The following is a 26,990-nucleotide window of genomic DNA, read 5'->3' as shown; positions in this document are numbered from 1 at the left end:
AAACATCAGTGGCTGTCCTAGCTTCATTCAGCAAGAGCCCACAGCGTAGCACTCGCCGCATGTCACTGGAGAGTGGAAATAGTCGAACATCCCTTCGGCGGATATTAGCTACTCACAAATGGCACCCTTACAAACTCCAGCTACTGCAGCATCTCAACGAGGATGATCCAGATCGGCGCACTAAATTTGCAGAATGGGCAAAACAAAAATTGGAACAGGACCCTCAGTTTACGCAGAAAATTTTGTTCAGTGATGAGGCAAACTTTTATGTGAATGGTGAAGTTAACAAACAAAACCACCGCTATTGGTCTGACACTAACCCACATTGGATAGATCCCTCCAAGACTGTTGGAACAAAAAAATGTATGGTATGGTGTGGTATATGGGGTACAAAGATAGTGGGGCCATTCTTCATCAATGGAAACCTCAAGGCCACTGGATATGCGAAATTGCTACATGATGTGTTACCCTCTTTATGCACTGAAGCTGGCACGTTCCCTGAGTTTTTCCAGCAAGATGGTGCACCACCACATTATGGGTGTCAGGTCCGAGCATTCCTAGATGAACAGTTTCCTGGAAAGTGGATTGGTCGTCGTGGGCCAGTTGAATGGCCCCCAAGGTCTCCCGATCTGACCCCTATAGCTTTTTATCTTTGAGGTCATCTGAACGCAATTGTCTATGCTGTGAAGATATGAGATGTGCAGCACCTGAAACTACGGATACTGAAAGCCTGTGCTAGCATTTCTCCTGCGGTGTTGCTATCAGTGTGTGAAGAGTGGGAGAAGAGGGTTGCATTGACAATCCAACACAATGGGCAGCACATTGAACACATTTTATAAGTGGTCAGAAACTTGTAAATCACTCATGAAAGAATAAAGTTACGATAAAACCAATCACACCATTGCTTTTCTTGTGAAATTCCCAATAAGTTTGATGTGTCACATGACCCTCTTCCTATTGAAAAAACAAAAGTTGGATTCAAAATGGCCGACTTCAAAATGGCCACCATGGTCACCACCCATCTTGAAAAGTTTCCCCCCTCACATATACTAATGTGCCACAAACAGGAAGTTAATATCACCAACCATTCCCATTTTCTTAAGGTGTATCCATATAAATGGCCCACCCGGTATTTAAAGTGACAATGTGAATAAGGATCTCCTTTATGTGATATACAGTCGTGGCCAAAAGTTTTGAGAATGACAAATATTAGTTTTCACAAAGTTTGCTGCTAAACTGCTTTTAGATCTTTCTTTCAGTTGTTTCTGTGATGTAGTGAAATATAATTACACGCACTTCATATGTTTCAAAGGCTTTTATCGACAATTACATGACATTTATGCAAAGAGTCAGTATTTGCAGTGTTGGCCCTTCTTTTTCAGGACCTCTGCAATTCGACTGGGCATGCTCTCAATCAACTTCTGGGCCAATTCCTGACTGATAGCAACCCATTCTTTCATAATCACTTCTTGGAGTTTGTCAGAATTAGTGGGTTTTTGTTTGTCCACCCACCTCTTGAGGATTGACCACAAGTTCACAATGGGAATAAAATCTGGGGAGATTCCAGGCCATGGACCCAAAATGTCGATGTTTTGGTCCACGAGTCACTTAATTATCACTGTTGCCTTATGGCACGGTGCTCCATCGTGCTGGAAAATGCATTGTTCTTCACCACACTGTTGTTGGATTGTTGGAAGAAGTTGCTGTTGGAGGGTGTTTTGGTACCATTCTTTATTCATGGCTGTGTTTTTGGGCAAAATTGTGAGTGAGCCCACTTTCTTGGATGAGAAGCAACCCCACACATGAATGGTCTCAGGATGCTTTACTGTTGGCATGACACAGGACTGATTGTAGCGCTCACCTTTTCTTCTCCGGACAAGCTTTTTTCCAAATGCCCCAAACAATCAGAAAGAGGCTTCATCGGAGAATATGACTTTGCCCCAGTCCTCAGCAGTCCATTCACCATACTTTCTGCAGAAGATCAATCTGTCCCTGATGGTTTTTTTTTGGAGAGAAGTGGCTTCTTTGCTGCCCTTCTTGACACCAGGCCATCTTCCAAAAGTCTTCGCCTCACTGTGCGTGCAGATGCGCTCACACCTGCCTGCTGCCATTCCTGAGCAAGCTCTGCACTGGTGGCACTCCGATCCCGCAGCTGAATCCTCTTTAGGAGACGATCCTGGCGCTTGCTGGACTTTCTTGGACACCCTGAAGCCTTCTTAACAAGAATTGAACCTCTTTCCTTGAAGTTCTTGATGATCCTATAAATTGTTGATTGAGGTGCAATCTTAGCCACAATATCCTTGCCTGTGAAGCCATTTTTATGCAACGCAATGATGGCTGCACGCGTTTCTTTGCAGGTCACCATGGTTAACAATGGAAGAACAATGATTTCAAGCATCACCCTCCTTTTAACATGTCAAGTCTGCCATTTTAACCCAATCAGCCTGACATAATGATCTCCAGCCTTGTGCTCGTCAATATTCTCACCTGAGTTAACAAGACGATTACTGAAATGATCTCAGCAGGTCCTTTAATGACAGCAATGAAATGTAGTGGAAAGGTTTTTTTGGGATTAAGTTAATTTTCATGGCAAAAAAAGGACTATGCAATTCATCTGATCACTCTTCATAACATTCTGGAGTATATGCAAATTGCTATTATAAAAACTTAAGCAGCAACTTTTCCAATATTTATGTAATTCTCAAAACTTTTGACCACGACTGTACAGCTTGTATCGGAGTACCTCTTCCTTGTAATTTTTGGCAGCACTTGCACTTTATATACAAGTAAATATACAGGAAAGAATGTTTCCTAATAATTTTTCCTCTAAAATCGATTTTATCTTCGGTTTGGTGCATATTATTGTCAGTCTGTAAAAGTGGCGTACTACTCTGACAACATTGTTCCCAGCAGCAACCTGGGAGTCCAAGATGCATCCAGACATCCTCCCCATGCTGTTCCTGAACCATTTCAGTGGTGTTTCCATCAATTTCTGACCTTTTCCTGTGAACCAGACACCTTCCCCTCTTCAAAGCAGGGGTGCCTGGTTTAATGCTCGGGTTCTCCCATTGACTTACATTGAGCATCCCGAGGTGTTCTACTCGAGCACCTGAGCACTTTGGTGCTCGACCAACACTAATCAGCAGGTCTGCTTGGGGTGTCAGTAACAGCGGCGGACATCTTTTCAGGTATCAGCAGGTCTGGATCCTTGCCACAGTATTACTTCCCAGGGAAAGCAGAGCCATATTTGAACTCAGCTCCCTGCACCTATTTGGCTCCGTCCATACGCCAGCTCTGAGCGCATGCCGCACTTGCTCCTGGCCAGAACCCCTCCTGCTGGCCAACCTGCGCGACGTCAGCCACTGGCGGAAGTGTGCCGAGGAAGGGCAATGCGGCATGTCACAGGAATCCTCCTGCCCACAGAGAATTCCTCCTGCAAGACGCGCGATGTGTCAATCCCCTCTACTCAGAGGTAGATACAGCCAGGGATGCCCAGCGCGGGACTTACTCCTAGGGACAGAAGGAGAGCCCACACTCCACCCGGAGCCTCAGTCTCCTGCTCAGCCCTCCCAAAAAAGGGGAAGGATCCTTAGGCTGAGCGCATCAGAATCTTTAGTCAGCGCAAGACAAGGTTGGAGGAGGCAGTGCTCCAGACTAATAAATTTTTTTTTTTTTTTAAAAGTACCTAGTCACCAAATCGAAACCGAATCAAAATTTTGATATTGTGACAACGATACGCCGATCAGATCGGCGTAGGGTTGTTTAGATACCAAAATTTTGATTTGCTTTCGTCACCATAAAAAAGTATTGCGATACTGAATACCACGCAAAAAAAAAAACACACCAAAAAAAAAACAAAAAAACGCGTGCATTTCGTATTTTATGAAACGGTTCGGCCCATAATAGAACAGTCCTATCCTATTTTTTGGGGTAACAAGGCAACAAAAAAATGGCGAATCGCATGGTTATTTATTTATTTCTGCTACGGTGCTTATTTTTTAATAATTTCGACTTTTCGGACACAGCGCTATGTAATATATGTTTATTTTTTATTGTTTATATATTTTATATGTAAAATTGGGAAAGGGAGGATTTAAACTTAATATTTTAGGGTACTTTCACACTAGCGTTTTTCTTTTCCGGCATAGAGTTCCGTCACAGGGGCTCTATACCGGAAAAGAACTGATCAGTTTTATCCTAATGCATTCTGAATGGAGAGCAATCCATTCAGGATGCATCAGGATGTCTTCAGTTCAGTCATTTTGACTGGCGAAAAAAAACTGAAGACTTGCCTGAAAGCCGACATTTTTCCCCATAGGAATGTATTAGTGCCGGATCCGGCATTCAAAATACCGGAATGCCTGATCCGTCCTTCCAGTCTGCGCATGCGCAGACCGGTAAAAATGTGTAAAAAAAAAAAAAAGATACAGGACGGATCCGTCTGTCCGCATGACAAGCGGAGAGACTGATTCGTTCTTGCAATGCATTTGCGAGATGGATCCGCATCCGGATGAGTCTCACAAATACTTTCAGTCACATCCAGATCGGCTGATCCGGCATGCAGTTCTGGCAACGGAACTGCTTGCCGGATGACACGGCCGCAAGTGTGAAAGTAGCCTTAGGCCTCTTTCAGATGGGCGTCACGTTTTGGCTCCAGATGCCTCCCGGGTGCATTGCGGCAAACTCGCGCGAGTAGGTACGCAATTGCAGTCAGTTTTGACTGCGATTGCGTTCTGTTTTTTATCACGCGGGTGCAATGTCTTTTGCACGCGCGTGATAAACTGACTGTGGTACCCAGACCCGAACTTCTTCACTGAAGTTCAGGTTTGGGTTCAAGGTTGTGTAGATGTAATTATTTTCTCTTATAACATGGTATAAGGGAAAATAATAGCATTCTTAAAACAAATATAATTTGCAGTCCTGGAACAGCCGTTCGAGGGTGTATATCTTTGTTCAAGAGGTGAGCAAATTACCCGTTTGGAATCGCTAATCGAGTCTCTAAACGGGCAAGTTGCAACACTGAGAGGCATTGACAATTTGCAAAAGAGTTTGCTTCTCACCGAGCAAGCGCTCTTTGGGGTAGATGATTGGGAAGGGGACAGAGAGGAGGCTGAGGAAAGTGAGGTAGCTAGCTGGGTAACAGTTAGAAAGCAGGGTAGAGGGAAGAGTGCCAGGGAGGCTAGCCCTGATCTGACACACCCCAACAAGTTTGCACGGTTGGCAGATGAGGGGGATGTCATTCCAGGGACAGCACTGCTGCAGCCGGACACTTCCTCTGCCAGTCAGGGGAATATCAGCTCCAGTAAGCAGGGAACCAGGAGAGCAGGGCAACCAGGAGAGCAGGGCAATGCAGACAGGTGCTGGTAGTGGGAGACTCCATTATTAGGGGAACAGATAGGGCAATCTATCACAAAGACCGTGATCGCTGAACAGTGTGCTGTCTTCCTGGCGCTAGAGTTCGACACATCGCGGATCGGGTTGACAGATTACTGGGAGGGGCTGGAGAAGATCCAGCAGTCATGGTCCATATCGGAACCAATGACAAAGTTAGAGGTAAGTGGAGAGTCCTTAAAAAAGATTTCAGGGATTTAGGTCAAAAGCTTAGGGCAAAGACCTCAAAAGGTAGTTTTCCGAAATACTGCCAGTACCACGAGCCACACAAGAAAGGCAGTGGGAGATTAACAACTGGCTCAAAAACTGGTGTAGGAAGGAGAGGTTTGGGTTCCTGGAGAACTGGGCCGACTGATCTATCGCCTACAGGCTCTATTGTAGGGACAGGCTGCACCTCAATGGGGAAGGGGCAGCTGTGCAGGGGAGAAAGATGGCTAGAAGGTTGGAGGAGTGTTTAAACTAGGGACTGGGGGAGGGTAATTACATTATAGGATGGGAAGATAGGGCAGATAAAGACCGGGGGCAAGGTAGTGGGACTGGGGGAGGAATGTAAGGAGGGACTAGAACAGTTCAGAAGTAAAGGTGTAGGGTAAAAAATATACATAAACCTCTCAAATGTATGTATACTAATGCCAGAAGCCTGACTAATAAAACTGGGGAACTGGAATTAGTGATGTGTGAGGAGGACTATGACATAGTGGGAATAACTGAGACATGGCTGGATGATGGCTATGACTGGGCGGTTAATGTACAAGGTTACAGTCTGTTTAGAAAGGATCGTCAAAACCGGAGAGGGGGAGGGGTTTGCCTTTATGTAAAGTCTTGTCTAAAGCCCACACTCCGTGAAGATATAAGTGAAGGACATGAACATGTGGAGTCACTGTGGGTAGAGATACATGGAGCTAAAAACAACAATAAATTACTAATAGGAGTTTACTATAAACCACCTAATATACCAGAGTCCACAGAAAATCTACTACTAAACAAGATAGACGAGGCGGCAAATCATAATGAGGTGGTTATTATGGGGGACTTCAACTACCCAGATATAGACTGGGAAACTGAAACTTGTATATCTCATAAAGGAAACGGGTTCTTGGCAATAACCAAAAACAATTACCTCTCCCAAATGGTTCAGGACCCGACTAGAGGGACGGCCATACTGGACTTCGTATTAACAAATAGGCCTGACAGAACAACAGACGTACAGGTTGGTGGACACCTAGGAAATAGTGATCATAAAGTAATAACCTTCCAATTATCATTCAAAAGAGCATTTCTACAGGGAGGAACAAAAATACCAAACTTCAAAAAAGCTAAATTTAGCCAACTAAGAGGAGGCCATAGGCCTAACTGGGAGAAAGTCCACAAAAATAAAAATACAGCCACAAAATGGGATATCTTTAAAAACATCCTAAAATCTCATTGTGAGAGGTACATACCGTATGGGAATAAAAGGTTAAGGAACAAAAAGAAACCAATGTGGATAAATAGAACTGTAAAGAAAGCAATAAATGACAAAAGAAAGCATATAAAACACTAAAACAGGAGGGTAGCACGGAAGCACTGAAAAACTATAGGGAAAAAAATAGAACATGTAAAAAACAAATAAAAGCGGCCAAACTAGAGACCGAGAGATTAATTGCCAAAGAGTAAAACTAACCCTAAAATGTTCTTCAATTATATAAATGTTAAAAAGTATAAATCTGAAGGTGTTTGCCCTTCAAAGAGTAATGAGGGGGGAGTCGCAGAGAGCGACGAGGAAAAAGCAAAGCTGTTAAATATTTTTTTCTCCAATGTATTCACTGAGGTGAGGAAAATAAACTGTCAGTTGACATGCAGAATGTAAAAATAAATTCCCCATTAAAAGTGTCCTGTCTGACCCAGGAAGTAGTACATCAGCGAATTAAAAAGATTAAAATAGACAAATCGCCAGGACCTGATGGCATACACCCCCGTATTCTAAGGGAATTAAGTAATGTCATAGCCAGAACCTTATTTCTGATATTTGCGGACTCTATACTGACAGGGAATGTCCCACAGGATTGGCGCATGGCAAATGTGGTGCCAATATTCAAAAAGGGTCCAAAAACAGAGCCTAGAAACTATAGGCCGGTAAGTTTAACATCTGTTGTGGGTAAACTGTTTGAAGGTTTCCTGAGAGATGCTATCTTAGAGCATCTCAACGGAAATAAGCAAATAACGCCATATCAGCATGGCTTCGTGAGGGATCGGCATGCCAAACTAATTTAATCAGTTTCTATGAGGAGGTAAGTTCTAGACTTGACAGCGGCGAATCAATGGATGTCGTATATCTGGACTTCTCCAAAGCATTTGACACTGTACCACATAAAAGGTTAGTATATAAAATGAGAATGCTCGGACTGGGAGAAAACGTCTGTATGTGGGTAAGTAACTGGCTCAATGATAGAAAACAGAGGGTGGTTATTAACGGTACACACTCAGATTGGGTCACTGTCACTAGTGGGGTACCTCAGGGGTCAGTATTGGGCCCTATTCTCTTCAATATATTTATTAATGATCTTGTAGAAGGCTTGCATAGTAAAGTATCAATTTTCGCAGATGACACTAAACTGTGTAAAGTAATTTACACTGAAGAGGACAGTATACTACTACAGATGGATCTGGATAGACTGGAGGCTTGGGCAGATAAGTGGCAGATGAGGTTTAACACTGACAAGTGTCAGGTTATGCACATGGGAAGGAATAATGCAAGTCACCCGTACATACTAAATGGTAAAACACTGGGTAACACTGACATGGAAAAGGACCTAGGAATTTAATAAACAGCAAACTAAGCTGCAAACCCAGTGTCAGGCAGCTGCTGCCAAGGCCAATAAGATAATGGGTTGCATCAGAAGGGGCATAGATGCCCGTGGTAAGAAGATAGTCCTACCACTTTACAAATCGCTAGTCAGACCACACATTGAGTACTGTGTACAGTTCTGGGCTCCTGTAAACAAGGCAGACGTAGCAGAGCTGGAGAGGGTCCAGAGGAGGGCAACTAAAGTAATAACTGGAATGGGGCAACTACAGTACCCTGAAGGATTATCAAAATTAGGGTTATTCACTTTAGAAAAAAGACGACTGAGGGGAGATCTAATTAATATGTATAAATATATCAGGGGTCAGTACAGAGATCTATCCCATCATCTATTTATCCCCAGGACTGTGACAAGGGGACATCCTCTGCGTCTGGAGGAAAGAAGGTTTGTACACAAACATAGAAAAGGATTCTTTACGGTAAGAGCAGTGAGACTATGGAACTCTCTGCCTGAGGAGCTGGTGATGGTGAGTACAATAAAGCAATTCAAGAGGGGCCTGGATGTATTTCTGGAGCGTAATAATATTACAGGCTATAGCTACTAGAGAGGGGTCGTTGATCCAGGGAGTTATTCTGATTGCCTGATTGGAGTTGGGAAGGAATTTTTTATTCCCCTAAAGTGGGGAAAATTGGCTTCTACCTCACAGTTTTTTTTTTTTTGCCTTCCTCTCGATCAACTTGCAGGATAACAGGCCGAACTGGATGGACAAATGTCTTTTTTCGGCCTTATGTACTATGTTACCTTAATCCACTTGTTCGCGCAGCCCGGCTTCTCTTCTGTCTTCATCTGTCAGGAAAAGGACCTGTGGTGACGTCACTGCGCTCATCACATGGTCCATCACATGATCCATCACCATGGTAATGGACCATGTGATTAGGTCAGTGACATCACCACAGGTCCTTTGACAGGTCCTGAAGAAAGAACAGGAGACCGGCAGCTACGCAATCAATTGGAGGAGGTAAGGTAAATTTTATTTTTTAACCTTCATTGGCACTACGCCACCAATGTTTATTATACTGCCTCAGGACCTGAGGGGTTAACTGCAGCGGATCACAGCTCCCTGTCATAGAGGTCGGGTGTCGACTATTTGATTTCGGCACCCACCTCCTGTATTTGTATTAACAGGTCAGTTATCTTCATTGTTGGCGCAGGGGCCACAGCCCCTCCCCTCCTCTCTCTCCTTAATGGCGACGGCAGCAGCACAGGAGGGAAGTAGAGACTCCTTCTCCACTGCGCTGCTGAGAAGAACATCGGCGGCAGTGCAGAGAACTATCATCTCCTGTGCCCCGCCGCTGTATTCAACTGCAGAGCTGCGGCGGCGGGTCTAGTCGCAAATGGCGACAAGACTAAAAAGTCTTGTCGCCATTTGTAAATTCTAAGTCGCATTGTCGACCATTTTGGTCGCCATCTGGAGCCCTGCGAGGTGTCTTTATTTTGGCTTCCGCTGTTTCCTGTCCCTGGGAGGCGGGATAAAGCTCCTATCAGTGCAGGTGTGGAGGCGTTAGGGAAAACTCTCAGACAAGTGAGTTGCATACTGCAGACTAGCTGCGCGAGTATAAGACTGCTCCCATCTAGCACTGCTGGGGTCGCATAGCATTATATTGATTTATGATGCTATGTAACCCTTAGGTCTAGAATGTATTGGATAACAGTGACAGCATTATGTCATTGTTATCCAATACATTCCAAAACTGTCAGGGCTCTTTGACACGAGCGGATGCCATGCGGGTAATCCGCTGCGTGAAAGAACCAAACCCTGTTCCGGACAGCAGAGACACGGAGCATTAACATAATTAATAATGCTCTTTGCCTCTCTGTGATCTCTTTACTACAAAAAGACAGTGAGAAAGTTGCCACTGTGATTTTGTAGTAAAAAGGTCACAGAGAGGCACAGAGCATTATCAATCATGTTAATGCTCCATGTCTCTGCTGTCCGAAACTGGGTTTGGCTCTCTTTCACGCAGTGGATTCCACACACAGGATCCGCTCGTGTGAAAGAGCCCTAAGGGTTACATAGCATCATAAATCAATATAATGCTATGCGACCCTGGCAGTGCTGGAAATTCAGGACAGGAGCTGTATGCAACTCGCTCGTCTGAAAGAGGCCAGTGGCTGTTTTTTCTCTCCTCATTAAATACACATTCATGCGAGTGTGCATGAGGAAGTTGTGAGGGAGGCAGAAAACAGAGCTGTCAGCCAAAAGCTACTGAATGTGTATGGCCACCTTAAAGGGGGTGTCCCACAAAAAATATATTACAGTTTTCAAACCAGCACCTGGATCTGAATACTTTTGTTATTGCATGTAATTAAAAATTTAGCATAGCCACTGAGCTATTCAATAAAATTAATCAGTATAGCGCCACCTGCTGTTTGTTTTTTCTTATGTCTTTGACCTGCTCACTGAGAAAGACGCACATTCTCAGTTTCATCCTTCAACTGCCGCTTGCGCTGTGATAGGAAGAGCTGAGACACAAAAAAAAGGGTCAGAAAATGAAGAAAATGTTAATAAAAGCAGAAAAGCAGCATTATTCACCTCCATCAATCCCCTGCTGCTTTCCACTTTTCAATCAGCAAAAAATGCCAGTGAAGGGAAAAGCAGCAGGGATCGGAGCAGGAGAGTATGGCTTTTTTTTCTTTCTTCCTCTCCAACATAAAAACAGCTTTGGAAAACCCCTTTGGTATGTAATACAAAGCCATTAAAAGTGTGTAAATAAGTTTTTAAAAAATTACCATTTTTTGAGGTTCATCCTGGTGTTCACTCAGCTTCCAAAGAAGAGCAATTATGCTCAGCACCTGCTGTAGAAGATGATGTGCTACAGGCTCTAGAAATTTTTCAGAAACATCTCCCATGGTCTTTTCAGGTGCCTCCTCAACCCAACATTCAATCAAAATTGGAACAACTGCTTGAATAAACTCTTTCAAATTGTATGAAGAGGAGAAACATCCATCTGTGTTGCTAGATGCGTCTGCTGTCATCCTTTCATAATACAGGGAAAGAAGAAAAACATTACTTAACATAAGGGGAGTCAAGAAACGTAGTGTAAATGTAAAATAAATCGGAATGTTCTCAGTCCCATAGAACAAGAAAGTTACCCTAGATCATAAGTGGAATTCAGGCCTCATGCACACGACAGTATGTTGTATCCGTGTACAATCTGCATTTATTGCAGATTGCATACTGAACCATTAATTTCTATGGGTCCGGGAGGGAAAAAAAAAATTAAATAAAATAAACATTGGTGTGCTGTTTGAATCCGTGTGTCCGTTCCACAGGTTATAAAACATGCCCTATTTTTGTCCATATCATAGACAAGCATAGCAATTTCTAGTAATGAGTAAGAAAAATGAGGATTGCCATGGAAGGTATTTTGCGGATCGCAATACGGACACAATTGTGTGCATGAGGTCTAATTGTTAGAAAACCGGTTTTAAAGTGAGTGACACCAGGAAATTCACCAAAGGACAAAATCAGCAGATTCGTACCTATGAACTGGCTGACCTGTTGCATGTGCTAAAGGCATCTGTGCCTGCATTGCTGAGAAAAGATCTTTTAAATACATACAAATGAGCCTCTAGGCTCTAGGAGCAACAGGGGCATTGCTGTTACTCCTAGAAGCTCAACTCTCTTTAAATGCCACTAAAGTGAATGGGACAGAGCAGCTGTAATTACACCGCTTGCCGCTGCATTGTCGACGGCACGCAGTCAAACATAAGAGAACCCAGCGCTTGTAAGAATGATGCGTTCTCGTCACACAGCTTCAACTCAATTTTATCTTCAACTTGCTTCACTGTCCACAGTAACAATAAATTTTACCAGAGGTGCCCAAACTTTTGCATGCCACTGTACACAAGTAAAATGGGTGTATGGCTTTGGAGGCATGGCTTACCACAGGGTATTATTTGGTACTTAAAGGGGTTGCCTCATAACATTTATCATGTAGAGGAAGTTGATACAAGCCACTTACTAATGTATTGTTATTATCCATATTGCTTCCTTTGCTGACTTAATTCATTTTTTTCATCACATTATACGCTGCTCATTTCTATGGTTATGACCACCCTGCAATCCATTAGTGGTGTTCGTGCTTGCACACTATAGGAAAAAGCGCTGGCCTCTTTAATGGCCGGGACCATGGGATCGCACATAGGATGGTGCTTTTTCCTATAGTGTGCAAGCACTGCTGATGGATTGCAGGGTGGTCATAATCATGGAAACGAGAAGTGCATAATGTGTTGGAAAAAGTTAATCCAGCCAGCAAAAAAGCAATATAGTAACACAGTAACATAGTACGTAAGGCCGAAAAAAGACATTTGTCCATCCAGTTCGGCCTGTCATCCTGCAAGTTGATCCAGAGGAAGGCAAAAAAAAACTGGAGGTAGAAGCAAATTTTCCCAACTTTAGGGGAATAAAAAAAATTCCTTCCTGACTCCAATCAGGCAATCAGAATAACTCCCTGGATCAACGACCCCTCTCTAGTAGCTATAGCCTGTAATATTATTACACTCCAGAAATACATCCAGGCCCCTCTTGAATTCCTTTATTGTACTCACCATCACCACCTCCTCAGGCAGAGAGTTCCATAGTCTCACTGCTCTTACCGTAAAGAATCCTTTTCTATGTTTGTGTACAAACCTTCTTTCCTCCAGACGCAGAGGATGTCCCCTCGTCACAGTCCTAGGGATAAATAGATGATGGAATAGATCTTTGCACTGACCCCTGATATATTTATACATAGTAATTAGATCTCCCCTCAGTCTTTTTTTCTAAAGTGAATAACCCTAATTTTGATAATCTTTCAGGGTACTGTAGTTGCCCCATTCCAGTTATTACTTTAGTTGCCCTCCTCTGAACCCTCTCCAGCTCTGCTATGTCTGCCTTGTTCACAGGAGCCCAGAACTGTACACAGTACTCCATGTGTGGTCTGACTAGCGATTTGTAAAGTGGTAGGACTATGTTCTTATCACGGGCATCTATGCCCCTTTTGATGCAACCCATTATCTTATTGGCATTGGCAGCAGCTGCCTGACACTGGTTTGGCAGCTTAGTTTGCTGTTTATTAAATTCCTAGATCCCTTTCCATGTCAGTGTTACCCAGTGTTTTACCATTTAGTATGTACGGGTGACTTGCATTATTCCTTCCCATGTGCATAACCTTACATTTGTCAGTGTTAAACCTCATTTGCCACTTATCTGACCAAGCCTCCAGTCTATCCAGATCCATCTGTAGTAGTATACTGTCCTCTTCAGTGTTAATTACTTTACACAGTTTAGTGTCATCTGCGAAAATTGATACTTCACTATGCAAGCCTTCTACAAGATCATTAATAAATATATTGGAGAATAGGGCCCAATACTGACCCCTGAGGTACCCCACTAGTGACAGTGACCCAATCTGAGTGTGTACCGTTAATAACCACCCTCTGTTTTCTATCATTGAGCCAGTTACTTACCCACTTACAGACGTTTTCTCCCAGTCCGAGCATTCTCATTTTATATACTAACCTTTTATGTGGTACAGTATCAAATGCTTTGGAGAAGTCCAGATATACGACATCCATTGATTCGCCGCTGTCAAGTCTAGAACTTACCTCCTCATAGAAATTTATTAAATTTGTTTGACATGACCGATCCCTCATGAAGCCATGCTGATATGGCGTTATTTGCTTATTTCCGTTGAGATGCTCTAAGATAGCAACTCTTACAAAACCTTCAAACAGTTTACCCACAACAGATGTTAAACTTACCGGCCTATAGTTTCCAGGCTCTGTTTTTGGACCCTTTTTGAATATTGGCACCACATTTGCCATGCGCCAATCCTGTGGGACATTCCCTGTCAGTATAGAGTCCGCAAATATCAGAAATAAGGGTCTGACTATGACATTACTTAATTCCCTTAGGATACGGGGGGTGTATGCCATCCGGTCCTGGCGATTTGTCTATTTTAATCTTTTTAAGTCGCTGATGTACTTCTTCCTGGGTCAGACAGGACACTTTTAATGGGGAATTTATTTTTACATTCTGCATGTCATCTGACAGTTTATTTTCCTCAGTGAATACATTGGAGAGAAAAATATTTAACAGCTTTGCTTTCTCCTCGCCGCTCTCTGCCACTCCCCCCCTCATTACTCTTTAAAGGGCCGACACCTTCAGATTTATACTTTTTAACATTTATATAATTGAAGAACAATTTAGGGTTAGTTTTACTCTCTTTGGCAATTAATCTCTGGGTCTCTAGTTTGGCCGCTTTTATTTGTTTTTTACATGTTCTATTTTTCCCCTTATAGTTTTATCAGTGCTTCCGTGCTACCCTCCTGTTTTAGTGATTTATATGCTTTCTTTTTGTCATTTATTGCTTTCTTTACAGTTCTATTTATTCCTTAACCTTTTATCCCCATACGGTATGTACCTCTCACAATGAGATTTTAGGATGCTTTTAAAGATATCCCATTTTGTGGCTGCATTTTTATTTTTGAGGACTTTGTCCCAGTTAGTTAGGCCTATGGCCTCTTAGTTGGATAAATTTAGCTTTTTTGAAGTTTGGTATTTTTGTTCCTCCCTGTAGAAAAGCTCTTTTGAATGATAATTGGAAGGTTATTACTTTATGGTCACTATTTCCCAGGTGTCCACCAACCTGCACGTCTGTTGTTCTGTCAGGCCTATTGGTTAATACTAAGTCCAGTATGGCCGTCCCTCTAGTCGGGTCCTGAACCAGTTGGGAGAGGTAATTGTCTTTGGTTATTGCCAAGAACATGTTTCCCTTATGAGATATACAAGTTTCAGTTTCCCAGTCTATATCTGGGTAGTTGAAGTCCCCCATAATACCCACCTCATTATGATTTGCCGCCTTGTCTATCTCGTTTAGTAGTAGATTTTCTGTGGACTCTGGTATATTAGGTGGTTTATAGTAAACTCCCATTAGTAATTTTTTATTGTTTTTAGCTCCATGTATCTCTACCCACAGTGACTCCACATGTTCATGTCCCTCACTTATATCTTCACGGAGTGTGGGCTTTAGACAAGACTTTACATAAAGGCAAACCCCTCCCCCTCTCCGGTTTTGATGATCCTTTCTAAACAGACTGTAACCTTGTACATTAACTGCCCAGTCATAGCTATCATCCAGCCATGTCTCAGTTATTCCCACTATGTCATAGTCCTCCTCACACATCACTAATTCCAGCTCCCCAGTTTTATTAGTCAGGCTTCTGGCATTAGTATACATACATTTGAGAGGTTTATGTATATTTTTTACCCTACACCTTTCCTTCTGAACTGTTCTAGTCCCTCCTTACATTCCTCCCCCAGTCCCACTACCTTGCCCCCGGTCTTTATCTGCCCTATCTTCCCCTCCTTATAATGTAATTTCCCTCCCCCCCAGTCCCTAGTTTAAACACTCCTCCAACCTTCTAGCCATCTTTCTCCCCAGCACAGCTGCCCCTTCCCCATTGAGGTGCAGCCTGTCCCTACAATAGAGCCTGTAGCCGATAGATAAGTCGCCCCAGTTCTCCAGGAACCCAAACCTCTCCTTCCTACACCAGTTCTTGAGCCACTTGTTAATTTCCCTAATCTCCCACTGCCTTTCTTGTGTGGGCCATGGTACAGGCAGCATTTCGGAAAATACTACCTTTGAGGTCCTTGCCCTAAGCTTTTGACCTAAATCCCTGAAATCCTTTTTAAGGACTCTCCACCTACCCCTAAACTTTGTCATTGGTTCCGATATGGACCATGACCGCTGGATCTTCTCCAGCCCCTCCCAGTAATCTGTCAACCCGATCCGCGATGTGTCGAACTCTAGCGCCAGGAAGACAGCACACTGTTCGGCGATCACGGTCTTTGTGACAGATTTCCCTATCTGTTCCCCTAATAATTGAGTCTCCCACTACCAGCACCTGTCTGGCCTGCCCTGCTCTCCTGGTCCCCTGCTTACCGGAGCTTACATTCCCCTGACTGGCAGAGGAAGTGTCCGGCTGCAGCAGTGCTGTCCCTGGACTGACATCCCCCTCATCTGCCAACCGTGCAAACTTGTTGGGGTGTGTCAGATCAGGGCTAGCCTCCCTGGCACTCTTCCCTCTACCCAGCTTTCTAACTGTTACCCAGCTAGCTACCTCACTTTCCTCAGCCTCCTCTCTGTCACCCTCCCCCTCATCTACTCCAAAGAGTGCTTGCTCGGTGAGAAGCAAACTCTTTTGCAAATTGTCAATGCCCCTCAGTGTTGCAACTTGCCCGTTTAGAGACTCGATTAGCGATTCCAAACGGGTAATTTGCTCACATCTTGAACAAAGATATACACCCTCGAACGGCTGTTCCAGGACTGCATACATCATGCAAGATGTGCACTGGACTGCGTTGTCAATTGTGCAACACATACTAAATGGGGATTACACCACAAAAGCAAAAAGTACAATACAATGTAGTAATAAGAAACTGGCTAATTGCAGTCCCCCACTGAAGTCCCTAAATCTAAAGTCACACACTTACACAACCACACGTCGCGGTCAAACTCGCGTTATATATCTGCTTATCTAACTATAAATGAAGCTCACTACACCAGCCTGGTTTGTTTTCCCTCTGGCTAATAATATATTATTAGGTGCCTTATATAACTTGCTCTACATAATAAATGCTATCTGCTGAAGTGAGAAAACCCCTTTAAAGGGAACCTGTCACCAGTTTTATGGTGTTCTAACTAAGGGCAACATAAATAAGTGATTGATTCTCTTAGCACAATGCTGGGTCACTTTCTTTAATTGACCCAGTCAATCTGCCAACATCTTGTATTGAAAAGCTCCAGCTCATAATGATGAGTCCTGAATATTCATGAGCTCCTGACTCTCCCCGCCCACCTGCTGCTGAATGACAGTTTGTTTCCATATGAACCAGCAGCAGGTGGGCGGGGGAGTGGCTATAGCTCTGAATTAAATAAACGCTGGACTCCAATCAGCTCATTAGCATGCGGCATCTTTGTGTGTATATTATGAGGTAACCATCTGTCACACCAGTAAGTGAATACATCTAAGGCACTTTTTAGTAGTTAATGATTGTATATAATTAGTTAGATTATAATCAAATATCCACATGACTGGTTCCCTTTAATGGTGTGTTCATATTATTTGTTTTGTAGTATTCTGGTGTTTTTTTCAATAAAATGCAGCCAAAAATGAAGCAAATGCCAGTTGTAACAGAATGAGTTCCTATGGAGAAGCAAATAGCCATATAGCCAGGAGAAATACTTCCCTTACACCAGCACAATTACCAGGAACGAGCGTTCCTATTACTGGCCCGAAAATAGTTCTGTCTAACAGGGCCTTTATTCCACTGATGACAGGAGCTTGGCTTCTGAACAGTAGAACAGGTTTCGATCACACATGAAAAAGGGGACAGCTTACATAATAAAGTTTTATGGGTTTTGCTTTTAAGGATTCCCTATGTGGTAAAACTGACCTGCTATCATTGTAATCGTTGTTACCCAGAGAATGAAGATGCCATATTTATATAGTCTTTTATATATAAAGTTCTTGTATTAAATTAAGTATTACAATTATTTTCTTTTCACCCCCATAGCATTTTTTATGTCTATGGAGCCGTTTAAGGGCTCATTTTCTTAAAGAACGATCTATAGTTTTCAGTGACATAATTTTAAATTTATGAGTTTTGAAGAAGCAATCTCCCCTTTAGGCCTCATGCACACTACCGTTGTTTTATTCCGTGTCAGTTGTTCCGTTTTTCGTGATTTTCTGCGGACCCATTGACTTTCAATGGGTCAGTTGAAAACTCAGCTAATGCACCGTTTGCCATCCGCGTCCGTGATTCCAGTCAGTCAAAAAAATATAACCTGTCCTATTTTTTTCACGGAAAACAGCTCGGACCCATTCAAGTCAATGGGACCGTGAAAAAATGCGGAGGCACACAAGATGGACGCGCAGACGCGGATGACCGTGTCCGTTTTTTTCATATCATTTGCATGGCAAACTTGACTTAGATTTTTTTTTTTTACTTTCCTTCATGTCTGGTGATCCTCCAAAAATAAAGGAAGACACACAGAAACAAAAACGAATCACTGAACAACGGAACCCCATTTTGCAAAACGGAACACAACAATGGTCGTGTGCATGAGGCCTTTTTTTTTTTTGTTAAATTGTAGCATGCTCTGAGTGTTATTTTTTTTATTCACTCTATTGATTTGGGCCAGTGTGGGTTGTGTTTTTAATGGAGACTTAGAAAGACAGACAATCTCCTTGTAGAGAGTGCCTAGTAGGTTTAAGGAGTCTTATAGGCCATGCAATGCTCCTCTGCACCAAAAAAAAAAAAAAAAAAAGGCAAAAAGAAAAAATCTGTGCTTCTGGTGCCACTAGTTGTAAATCTAGCTATCATAAGTTAATGTATAACCTTTTAAACAGGCCTTCAGACTAGGGCTGCACGATATATCGCAAAAATAATCTAATCTCGATAATCGCCAAATGCGATATGGCGATTCGGCCGACCCGAAAATGCCGCGATTATATATGAAGCGGCCCCTATTGATAAAATGTCCTCTCTCCTATTGATAAAATGGCCAGCCTCTGTACTTCCTTTCACGATGAATGCACTGCAGCGAGCGAGCCGGCCGGCGCGTGACTGACGTTACTTAATTCAGGAAGCAGGAGCGTGACTAAGTGACGTCAGTCACGCGCCGGCCGGCTCGCTCGCTGCAGTGCATTCATAGTGAAAGTACAGAGGCTGGCCATTTTATCAATAGGGGAGTCATCCCACGGATCCCCCACACAACAGCGTCATCCCACGGATCCCCCACACAACAGCGTCATCCCACGGATCCCCCACACAACAGCGTCATCCCACGGATCCCCCACACAACAGCGTCATCCCACGGATCCCCCACACAACAGCGTCATCCCACGGATCCCCCACACAACAGCGTCATCCCACGGATCCCCCACACAACAGCGTCATCCCACAGATCCCCCACACAACAGCGTCATCCCACAGATCCCCCACACAACAGCGTCATCCCACGGATCCCCCACACAACAATGTCATACCCAGCCGCGTCAGCGGTTCATACGGGAAAATCCAAGCAAATAGACCTCTAGCACAATTCCCTTAAAAAATCGCATATCGTTATCGCAATTTTTAGGGCCCTAATCGCAATCGCACAAAATTCCCATATCGTGCAGCCCTACTTCAGACATAACTTAGTAGTATAGTCAAGCCTTCAAGCTCTGCACTGAGGAGGGGCAATCGTCCAAAAACAGCTGTTTGCAGATGAGGTACTGGCTTGGCTATGATCCTAAGCTAGGTCTCAAGTCCTGTTTAAAAAGTTGAACATTAACTGGTAGATAGCTGCATTACAACTGAGGCATCAGAGGCACAACAATTTTTTGTACTAATGTATTTTCATCATAGTGTTCCAAAGAGAAAAAGTGACAGAGGTAGTACATACTTTCCAACAGAAAAAAAAACCAAGACCTGGAAGAAGAAAAAAAAAAAATTTAAAAAAAATAATTAAACCGCCACTTTCTCGAACATACTATTGGGGCAAAAGCGCCACAAAAATCCCTAATAATGCTGAAATTCCAAGTATGATATCTAAGAATGTGAATACTTATGTTATTGAAAAGTGAAAAACTAAAAGGTTTCCATTAAATTATTAGACATCTAATATCCTATTTTCACTTGGTCATATTTGGTTATTGATTGGAGAATGATGGGGTAAAAAAAACGATTTTTTTAATTTTAGCACAGGGCTGCAACATAAAATGTGAACAACATGAAAGGATGTGAAGAGTTTTGTGAATACATTGTTTCTACACACACATCTTCACAGTGTATTTGGTAATTAGGAGGGGGCAGGATAAATCGCTGAAGATGTTTTGAGCAGTCTAAAAAGCTGAATTTTTTGCATAAGTTGCCAATAACAATCTCCAAGGATATTAAAACTAATTAAACAGAAAACCAAGCTATCGGGATTTGTCCAGCACCAAGTAATCATCTATACATACATTCTGCCATCATCCTCAACACAGTTCCACACAGACTACTGTACTAATTGTCTAGTGTCAGAGCAGCATTGGGGGGACCCTCACTTTAGCCGATCAGTGGGGTTACAAGCAATTGGACCGCAAGTGACTAGAAATATATGTCACATGCTCTAAGGGTGTCAACGGAAGAACATTTTAAGCCATGTAATGTCTGTAAAACACACTTTAAATTATTTGGACCAACTTGAATAAAACGGGAGAGGAAAGAGTCAGCACATGAATTACCTTAAACAAAATGACAAGTTCACAGTTGGACGTGCTTCTCGGGAATCATAAAGGTTGATGTGTTTGCCAATCGCAAGTTCTGTCCAAGACACATCAAGATTTTTGTTTGAAGAGACAATTTTTTCTGTGTTGTTCTGAAGTCCTTTACTGGGGAAACTTTTTGCAGCTCGCTTCACTAATGCTTGTAAGAACTTTTTTAATCTGCTCAGGACATTTATCCTCCACTTCTGGGAAGTAATCTTCCGATTAGGATTGACAGACAATGTCCACATAGATGGCTTCTCAGTGCTTTTTATTTCTTTAGAGTTCTTTTGATGAGAAATAAGTTCCAGGAAATTGTTCACCAGCATACTACTACGATCAATCAGTAGATCTGGATAAGCTTCCAAAAGGATGTCCAAGATCTTTAATGAATCTTCCTGGATACCTATCATAATATGAGTCATAGCTGTGGAGAGATGGGCACTTACAAGAGGGAAGAAAGGAGCGATTCTTTCTTGGCAGACCATGGGTGCTAGATGCTCTAATACAGAGACTGCTGCAGACCTGACCATTGGATCTTTATCCGTGAATACTGCAGCCACCTCACTCATGATAACAGAAATGTGTGTGTCAATAACTGAAGGATGAGTTGAGAGGATTTCTCGGAGACCAACCAGAGCATCACGTTTAACCCCAGCATTGTAATGGTGCATCTGAGACAGGACATCCTGCAAACAAAAACATTCCTATTAATTCTGATGATATTACACTTTCAGCTGTCTCCATATTCCATCTAACATCCCTCCCCACCCACACAGTGGGACCAGCTGCTCGCTAGAACCCAGATTACATCAGTGAAAGAGTCTGTCACTAGCTTACGCTGCCCATTTACAGAGCATCCGTCAACTAAACCCTATATGCTGCTCTATGGAAGTGAGGAATTCCATACTGATCCATTTTGTAAATTAGCCTTACCGATCATTCCTTTTCACAAAACCTCCACAACAGAATCGGACCATGAGAAGATTCTCCTCCGACCAAGCATGGAAAGGACGTTTAACAGCGCCCTCCTCGTTATCTTCAGGACATAAGTCCTAAATCACAATCTAGCCTGGAGGACCTTTCTTCCAAGAGTCAGGCCCCTTTCACACGGGCAAGTTTTCCGTGCGGGTGCAATGCGTGAGGTGAACGCATTGCACCCGCACTGAATCCGGACCCATTCATTTCTATGGGTCTGTGCACATGAGCGGTGATTTTCACGCATCACTTGTGAGTTGCGTGAAAATCGCAGCATGCTCTATATTGTGCGTTTTTCACGCAACGCAGGGCCTATAGAAGTGAATGGGGCTGCGTGAAAATTGCAAGCATCCGCAAGCAAGTGCGGATGCGGTGCAATTTTCACGCATGGTTGCTAGGATGAAAGTCTATTCACTGTATTTGTGGTGCAGGTCAGAATGGATGTCCGGGCTCGACTACAGTTGTCGATCACTGCACTCTTCTTCAGCTCCACGCCATGTTCGCCGACGCAGCGCTGCCCCTGCTCTCCTCATACAGCAACTCCAGGAACTCGGGAGCCAGCCCCTCCTCCTAGCTCCCCCTGCTGCAGGGGCCTGTATTGCTCCGGCACCCACCCAAACTAACCAATAGCAAAGCTTCTTACTGTATGAAGCTTGGCTATTGGTTATTATAGGCAGCATTGCTGCGCTGCCTGTGTCGTTCACAGCGCGCACTGCGCTGATGAAAGGCAGGGAAAAGTCTAAGGCTTATTGGTACGCCTTAGACATTTTTTAAAGAGTAAAATAGCCTGAGCAGACATCTATGGCACTTATACAGGCGTTATTGTGACCTCTGGCCACAGGTATTGTGCAGAAACTGATACGCAGTGGCTTTCCATAGATATGGCATTTCAGTGCCAATATGTTGTGAGCAGCTGGTGTCATCTAAGACTTACAGCACACTTCTTGAATTGACAGGCAAGTTTTACTGAGTACAGAAATATCAAAGTGGGCAGAAGTTGCGGTATGGTCACATGGCAGGGCTCAGAAGGGAATGAGCTCCACTTGGATTTCAGAGCACGGATTTCACTAGAATGGTTTTAACCACCTCCGGACCGCTGTACGCACAGACGCGTCCTGGAGGTGGTTGATTCATTCCTCCTGGACGCGCCGGCGCGTCCTCTCGCGAGACGCGAGATTTCCTGTGAACGCGCGCACACAGGCGCGCGCGCTCACAGGAACGGAAGGTAAGAGAGTTGATCTCCAGCCTGCCAGCGGCGATCGTTCGCTGGCAGGCTGGAGATGTGTTTTTTTTAACCCCTAACAGGTATATTAGACGCTGTTTTGATAACAGCGTCTAATATACCTGCTACCTGGTCCTCTGGTGGTCCCATTTGTTTGGATCGACCACCAGAGGACACAGGTAGCTCAGTAAAGTCCCACCAAGCACCACTACACTACACTACACCCCCCCCCCCGTCACTTATTATCCCCTTATTAGCCCCTGATCACCCCATATAGACTCCCTGATCACCCCCCTGTCATTGATTACCCCCCTGTCATTGATCAACCCCCTGTAAAGCTCCATTCAGATGTCCGCATGATTTTTACGGATCCACTGATAGATGGATCGGATCCGCAAAACGCATCCGGACGTCTGAATGAAGCCTTACAGGGGCATGATCAATGACTGTGGTTATCACCCCATATAGACTCCCTGATCACCCCCCTGTCATTGATCACCCCCCTGTCATTGATTACCCCCCTGTAAAGCTCCATTCAGACGTCCGCATGATTTTTACGGATCCACTGATAGATGGATCGGATCCGCAAAACGCATCCGGACGTCTGAATGAAGCCTTACAGGGGCATGATCAATGACTGTGGTTATCACCCCATATAGACTCCCTGATCACCCCCCTGTCATTGATCACCCCCCTGTAAAGCTCCATTCAGACGTCCGCATGATTTTTTCGGATCCACTCATAGATGGATCGGATCCGCAAAACGCATCCGGACGTCTGAATGAAGCCTTACACGGGCGTGATCAATGACTGTGGTTATCACCCCATATAGACTCCCTGATCACCCCCCTGTCATTGATCACCACCCCTGTCATTGATCACCCCCCCTGTCATTGATCACCCCCCCTGTCATTGATCACCCCCTGTCATTGATCAACCCCCCTGTCATTGATCAACCCCCCTGTCATTGATCAACCCCCCTGTCATTGATCACCCCCCTGTAAGGCTCCATTCAGACATTTTTTTGGCCCAAGTTAGCGGAATTATTATTTTTTTTTCTTACAAAGTCTCATATTCCACTAACTTGTGACAAAAAATTAAATCTCACATGAACTCACCATACCCCTCACGGAATCCAAATGCGTAAAATTTTTTAGACATTTATATTCCAGACTTCTTCTCACGCTTTAGGGCCCCTAGAATGCCAGGGCAGTATAAATACCCCACATGTGACCCCATTTCGGAAAGAAGACACCCCCAGGTATTCCGTGAGGGGCATATTGAGTCCATGAAAGATTGAAATTTTTGTCCCAAGTTAGCGGAACGGGAGACTTTGTGAGAAAAAAATAAAAAATATCAATTTCCGCTAACTTGTGCCAAAAAAAAAAAATTTCTATGAACTCGCCATGCCCCTCATTGAATACCTTGGGGTGTCTTCTTTCCAAAATGGGGTCACATGTGGGGTATTTATACTGCCCTGGCATTCTAGGGGCCCCAAAGCGTGAGAAGAAGTATTTTGGTATCCAAATGTCTAAAAATGCCCTCCTAAAAGGAATTTGGGCACCTTTGCGCATCTAGGCTGCAAAAAAGTGTCACACATCTGGTATCTCCGTACTCAGGAGAAGGTGGGGAATGTGTTTTGGGGTGTCTTTTTACATATACCCATGCTGGGTGAGAGAAATATCTTGGCAAAAGACAACTTTTCCCATTTTTTTATACAAAGTTGGCATTTGACCAAGATATTTATCTCACCCAGCATGGGTATATGTAAAATGACACCCCAAAACACATTCCCCAACTTCTACTGAATACGGAGATACCAGATGTGTGACACTTTTTTGCAGCCTAGGTGGGCAAAGGGGCCCACATTCCAAAGAGCACCTTTCGGATTTCACTAGTCAGTTTTTACAGAATTTGATTTCAAACTCCTTACCACACATTTGGGCCCCTAGAATGCCAGGGCAGTATAACTACCCCACAAGTGACCCCATTTAGGAAAGAAGAGACCCCAAGGTATTTCGTGATGGGCATAGTGAGTTCATGGAAGTTTTTATTTTTTGTCACAAGTTAGTGGAATATGAGACTTTGTAAGAAAAAAAAAAAAAAAAAATCATCATTTTCCGCTAACTTGTGACAAAAAATAAAAAGTTCTATGAACTCACTATGCCCATCAGCGAATACCTTAGGGTGTGTACTTTCCGAAATGGGGTCATTTGTGGGGTGTTTGTACTGTCTGGGCATTGTAGAACCTCAGGAAACATGACAGGTGCTCAGAAAGTCAGAACTGCTTCAAAAAGCGGAAATTCACATTTTTGTACCATAGTTTGTAAACGCTATAACTTTTACCCAAACATTTTTTTTTTATCAAAGACATGTAGAACAATAAATTTAGAGCAAAATTTATATATGGATGTCATTTTTTTTGCAAAATTTTACAACTGAAAGTGAAAAATGTCATTTTTTTGCAAAAAAAATCGTTAAATTTCGATTAATAACAAAAAAAGTAAAAATGTCAGCAGCAATGAAATACCACCAAATGAAAGCTCTATTAGTGAGAAGAAAAGGAGGTAAAATTCATTTGGGTGGTAAGTTGCATGACCGAGCAATAAATGGTGAAAGTAGTGTAGGTCAGAAGTGTAAAAAGTGGCCTGGTCTTTCAGGGTGTTTAAGCACTGGGGGCTGAGGTGGTTAAGGTGCTACATTACATTTGTAGATCTAAGGTACCAGTAAAGTGGAAACGACCCATAAGTAACCTTATTTCGGAAACTACACCCATCGGGGGACCAAGTGCATTGTAGTCTATAACAGATGTGATGTGAAGATCAAAAAGTTCAAGCTGCATGGAGAAACTTTCAAAAGTGTAAAAATAAAATTATATTATAATATATATATATATATATATATATATATATATATATATATATATATATATATATACATACATACATACACACACACACATACACGGGTGCAAAGTCCAAGTACGGTAACTGGATCTTACCCACTTGTAGATGATGGAAAAAAATTGGACTGCACTCCAGACGGTTTCTTCAGTAAAACAACAGGTAGTGTTTATTCACTCATGTGGTGGCAGCAAAAAAGCGACGTTTCGGCTCAACATGAGCCTTTTTCAGGCTTGAAAAAGGCTCATGTTGAGCCGAAACGTCGCTTTTTTGCTGCTACCACATGAGTGAATAAACACTACCTGTTGTTTTACTGAAGAAACCGTCTGGAGTGCAGTCCAATTTTTTTTTTATATATATATATATATATATATATATATATATATATATATATATATATATAGAAATGTCTTAAAAATGTGCAACTGAGTAAAGAGAATATGGAGGACAGGACAGAAGCGGCAGTGTGGCGTCTGTCAGGTAAGTACTTACCAGTTCTTTGCTGCAGGTGGATCCTGAAACCAGACACCCAGTTATAGGATACATACACATGTGAAATCAAGCAACTCAGCAAATAAACATTTTGAGTCTCCAACTCCTTTTCAGACCAACATGTCTCCCAGAGGCTGAAGAAGTCATAGTCTCTTCTTGCTAAGACAGATCTGCTTCCTTAGTCAAAGGTGTCATAGTGCTACAAATGTACCCAAATAAATCACTGGCCATCCATATAAAGTGTCCTGCCTAAAACCCCGATCGTCCATAGCAACCACCCAGAAATCGGCAGCCGGCCCACTATGTGTTACAATAGGCACCATGCAGACAGCGCGGTATACACACCGTTATTGTGAGCTTCCGTCTGCTGCTAGGGAGCGAGGAGTCTTCTCTCAGCTGCTCGCTCAGGTGAATGGACTTAACCCGACAATTGGTGTCGGTGACATTGTCCGCTCGCGGTTTTTTCTTTCCGATCTTCAGTTTCACTTTCTGAAAATCCTCTTGGCGTTTCCTTTTATTCGCCATGGCAGAAGTAGATGCCGCTAAGACAATCTGTTCAGAATGGATGTCAGCGCGAACAATACAAAGTGCCGACCACTACTCCATTCCACAGCTCCACGCAGCATCGCCCGCTCATCTGTCTCAAGCTATCCATTTCCGGGTCACAAAATACAACTTCCTGCTGTCGTCTACGGAAAGAGCATAGGGACACACTAGAAGACGCGTTTAGAAAAGTTATATTGCCACGTGCGGTAATAGCTAGTTTCCGTTCTGGAGTACAGTGCTATGCAAGCTCTGGCTGTCCAGCTGTTACACAACTACAACTCCCAGTATGCCATCGCTGCCTAAGGTTGTAGTTGTGCAAAAGCTGAAAAG

General features: G+C 43.3%; 1 protein-coding gene across 1 annotated transcript in view; it reads right to left on the bottom strand.

The window, feature by feature from the left end:
• The window catches only part of TEX10 (testis expressed 10), a 196,880-nt gene extending 170,113 nt beyond the window's left edge, over window positions 1-26,767 (bottom strand). The window contains exons 1-3 of the mRNA XM_040432491.1: window positions 26,460-26,767; window positions 20,499-21,208; window positions 10,968-11,214 (exon numbers count right to left, since the gene is read on the bottom strand). Coding sequence (XP_040288425.1) covers window positions 10,968-11,214; window positions 20,499-21,208; window positions 26,460-26,639 — 1,137 coding nt within the window. The 5' untranslated portion in view covers window positions 26,640-26,767. The remainder of the gene's footprint in view (window positions 1-10,967; window positions 11,215-20,498; window positions 21,209-26,459) is intronic.
• Between the last annotated feature and the right edge of the window lie 223 nt (window positions 26,768-26,990).

This window comes from Bufo bufo, chromosome 5 (assembly GCF_905171765.1).
Source record: "Bufo bufo chromosome 5, aBufBuf1.1, whole genome shotgun sequence".
Lineage (NCBI taxonomy): Eukaryota > Metazoa > Chordata > Amphibia > Anura > Bufonidae > Bufo > Bufo bufo.
Note: the sequence above shows the minus strand (reverse complement) of the source record. Positions and strands in the feature narration are given on the sequence as shown.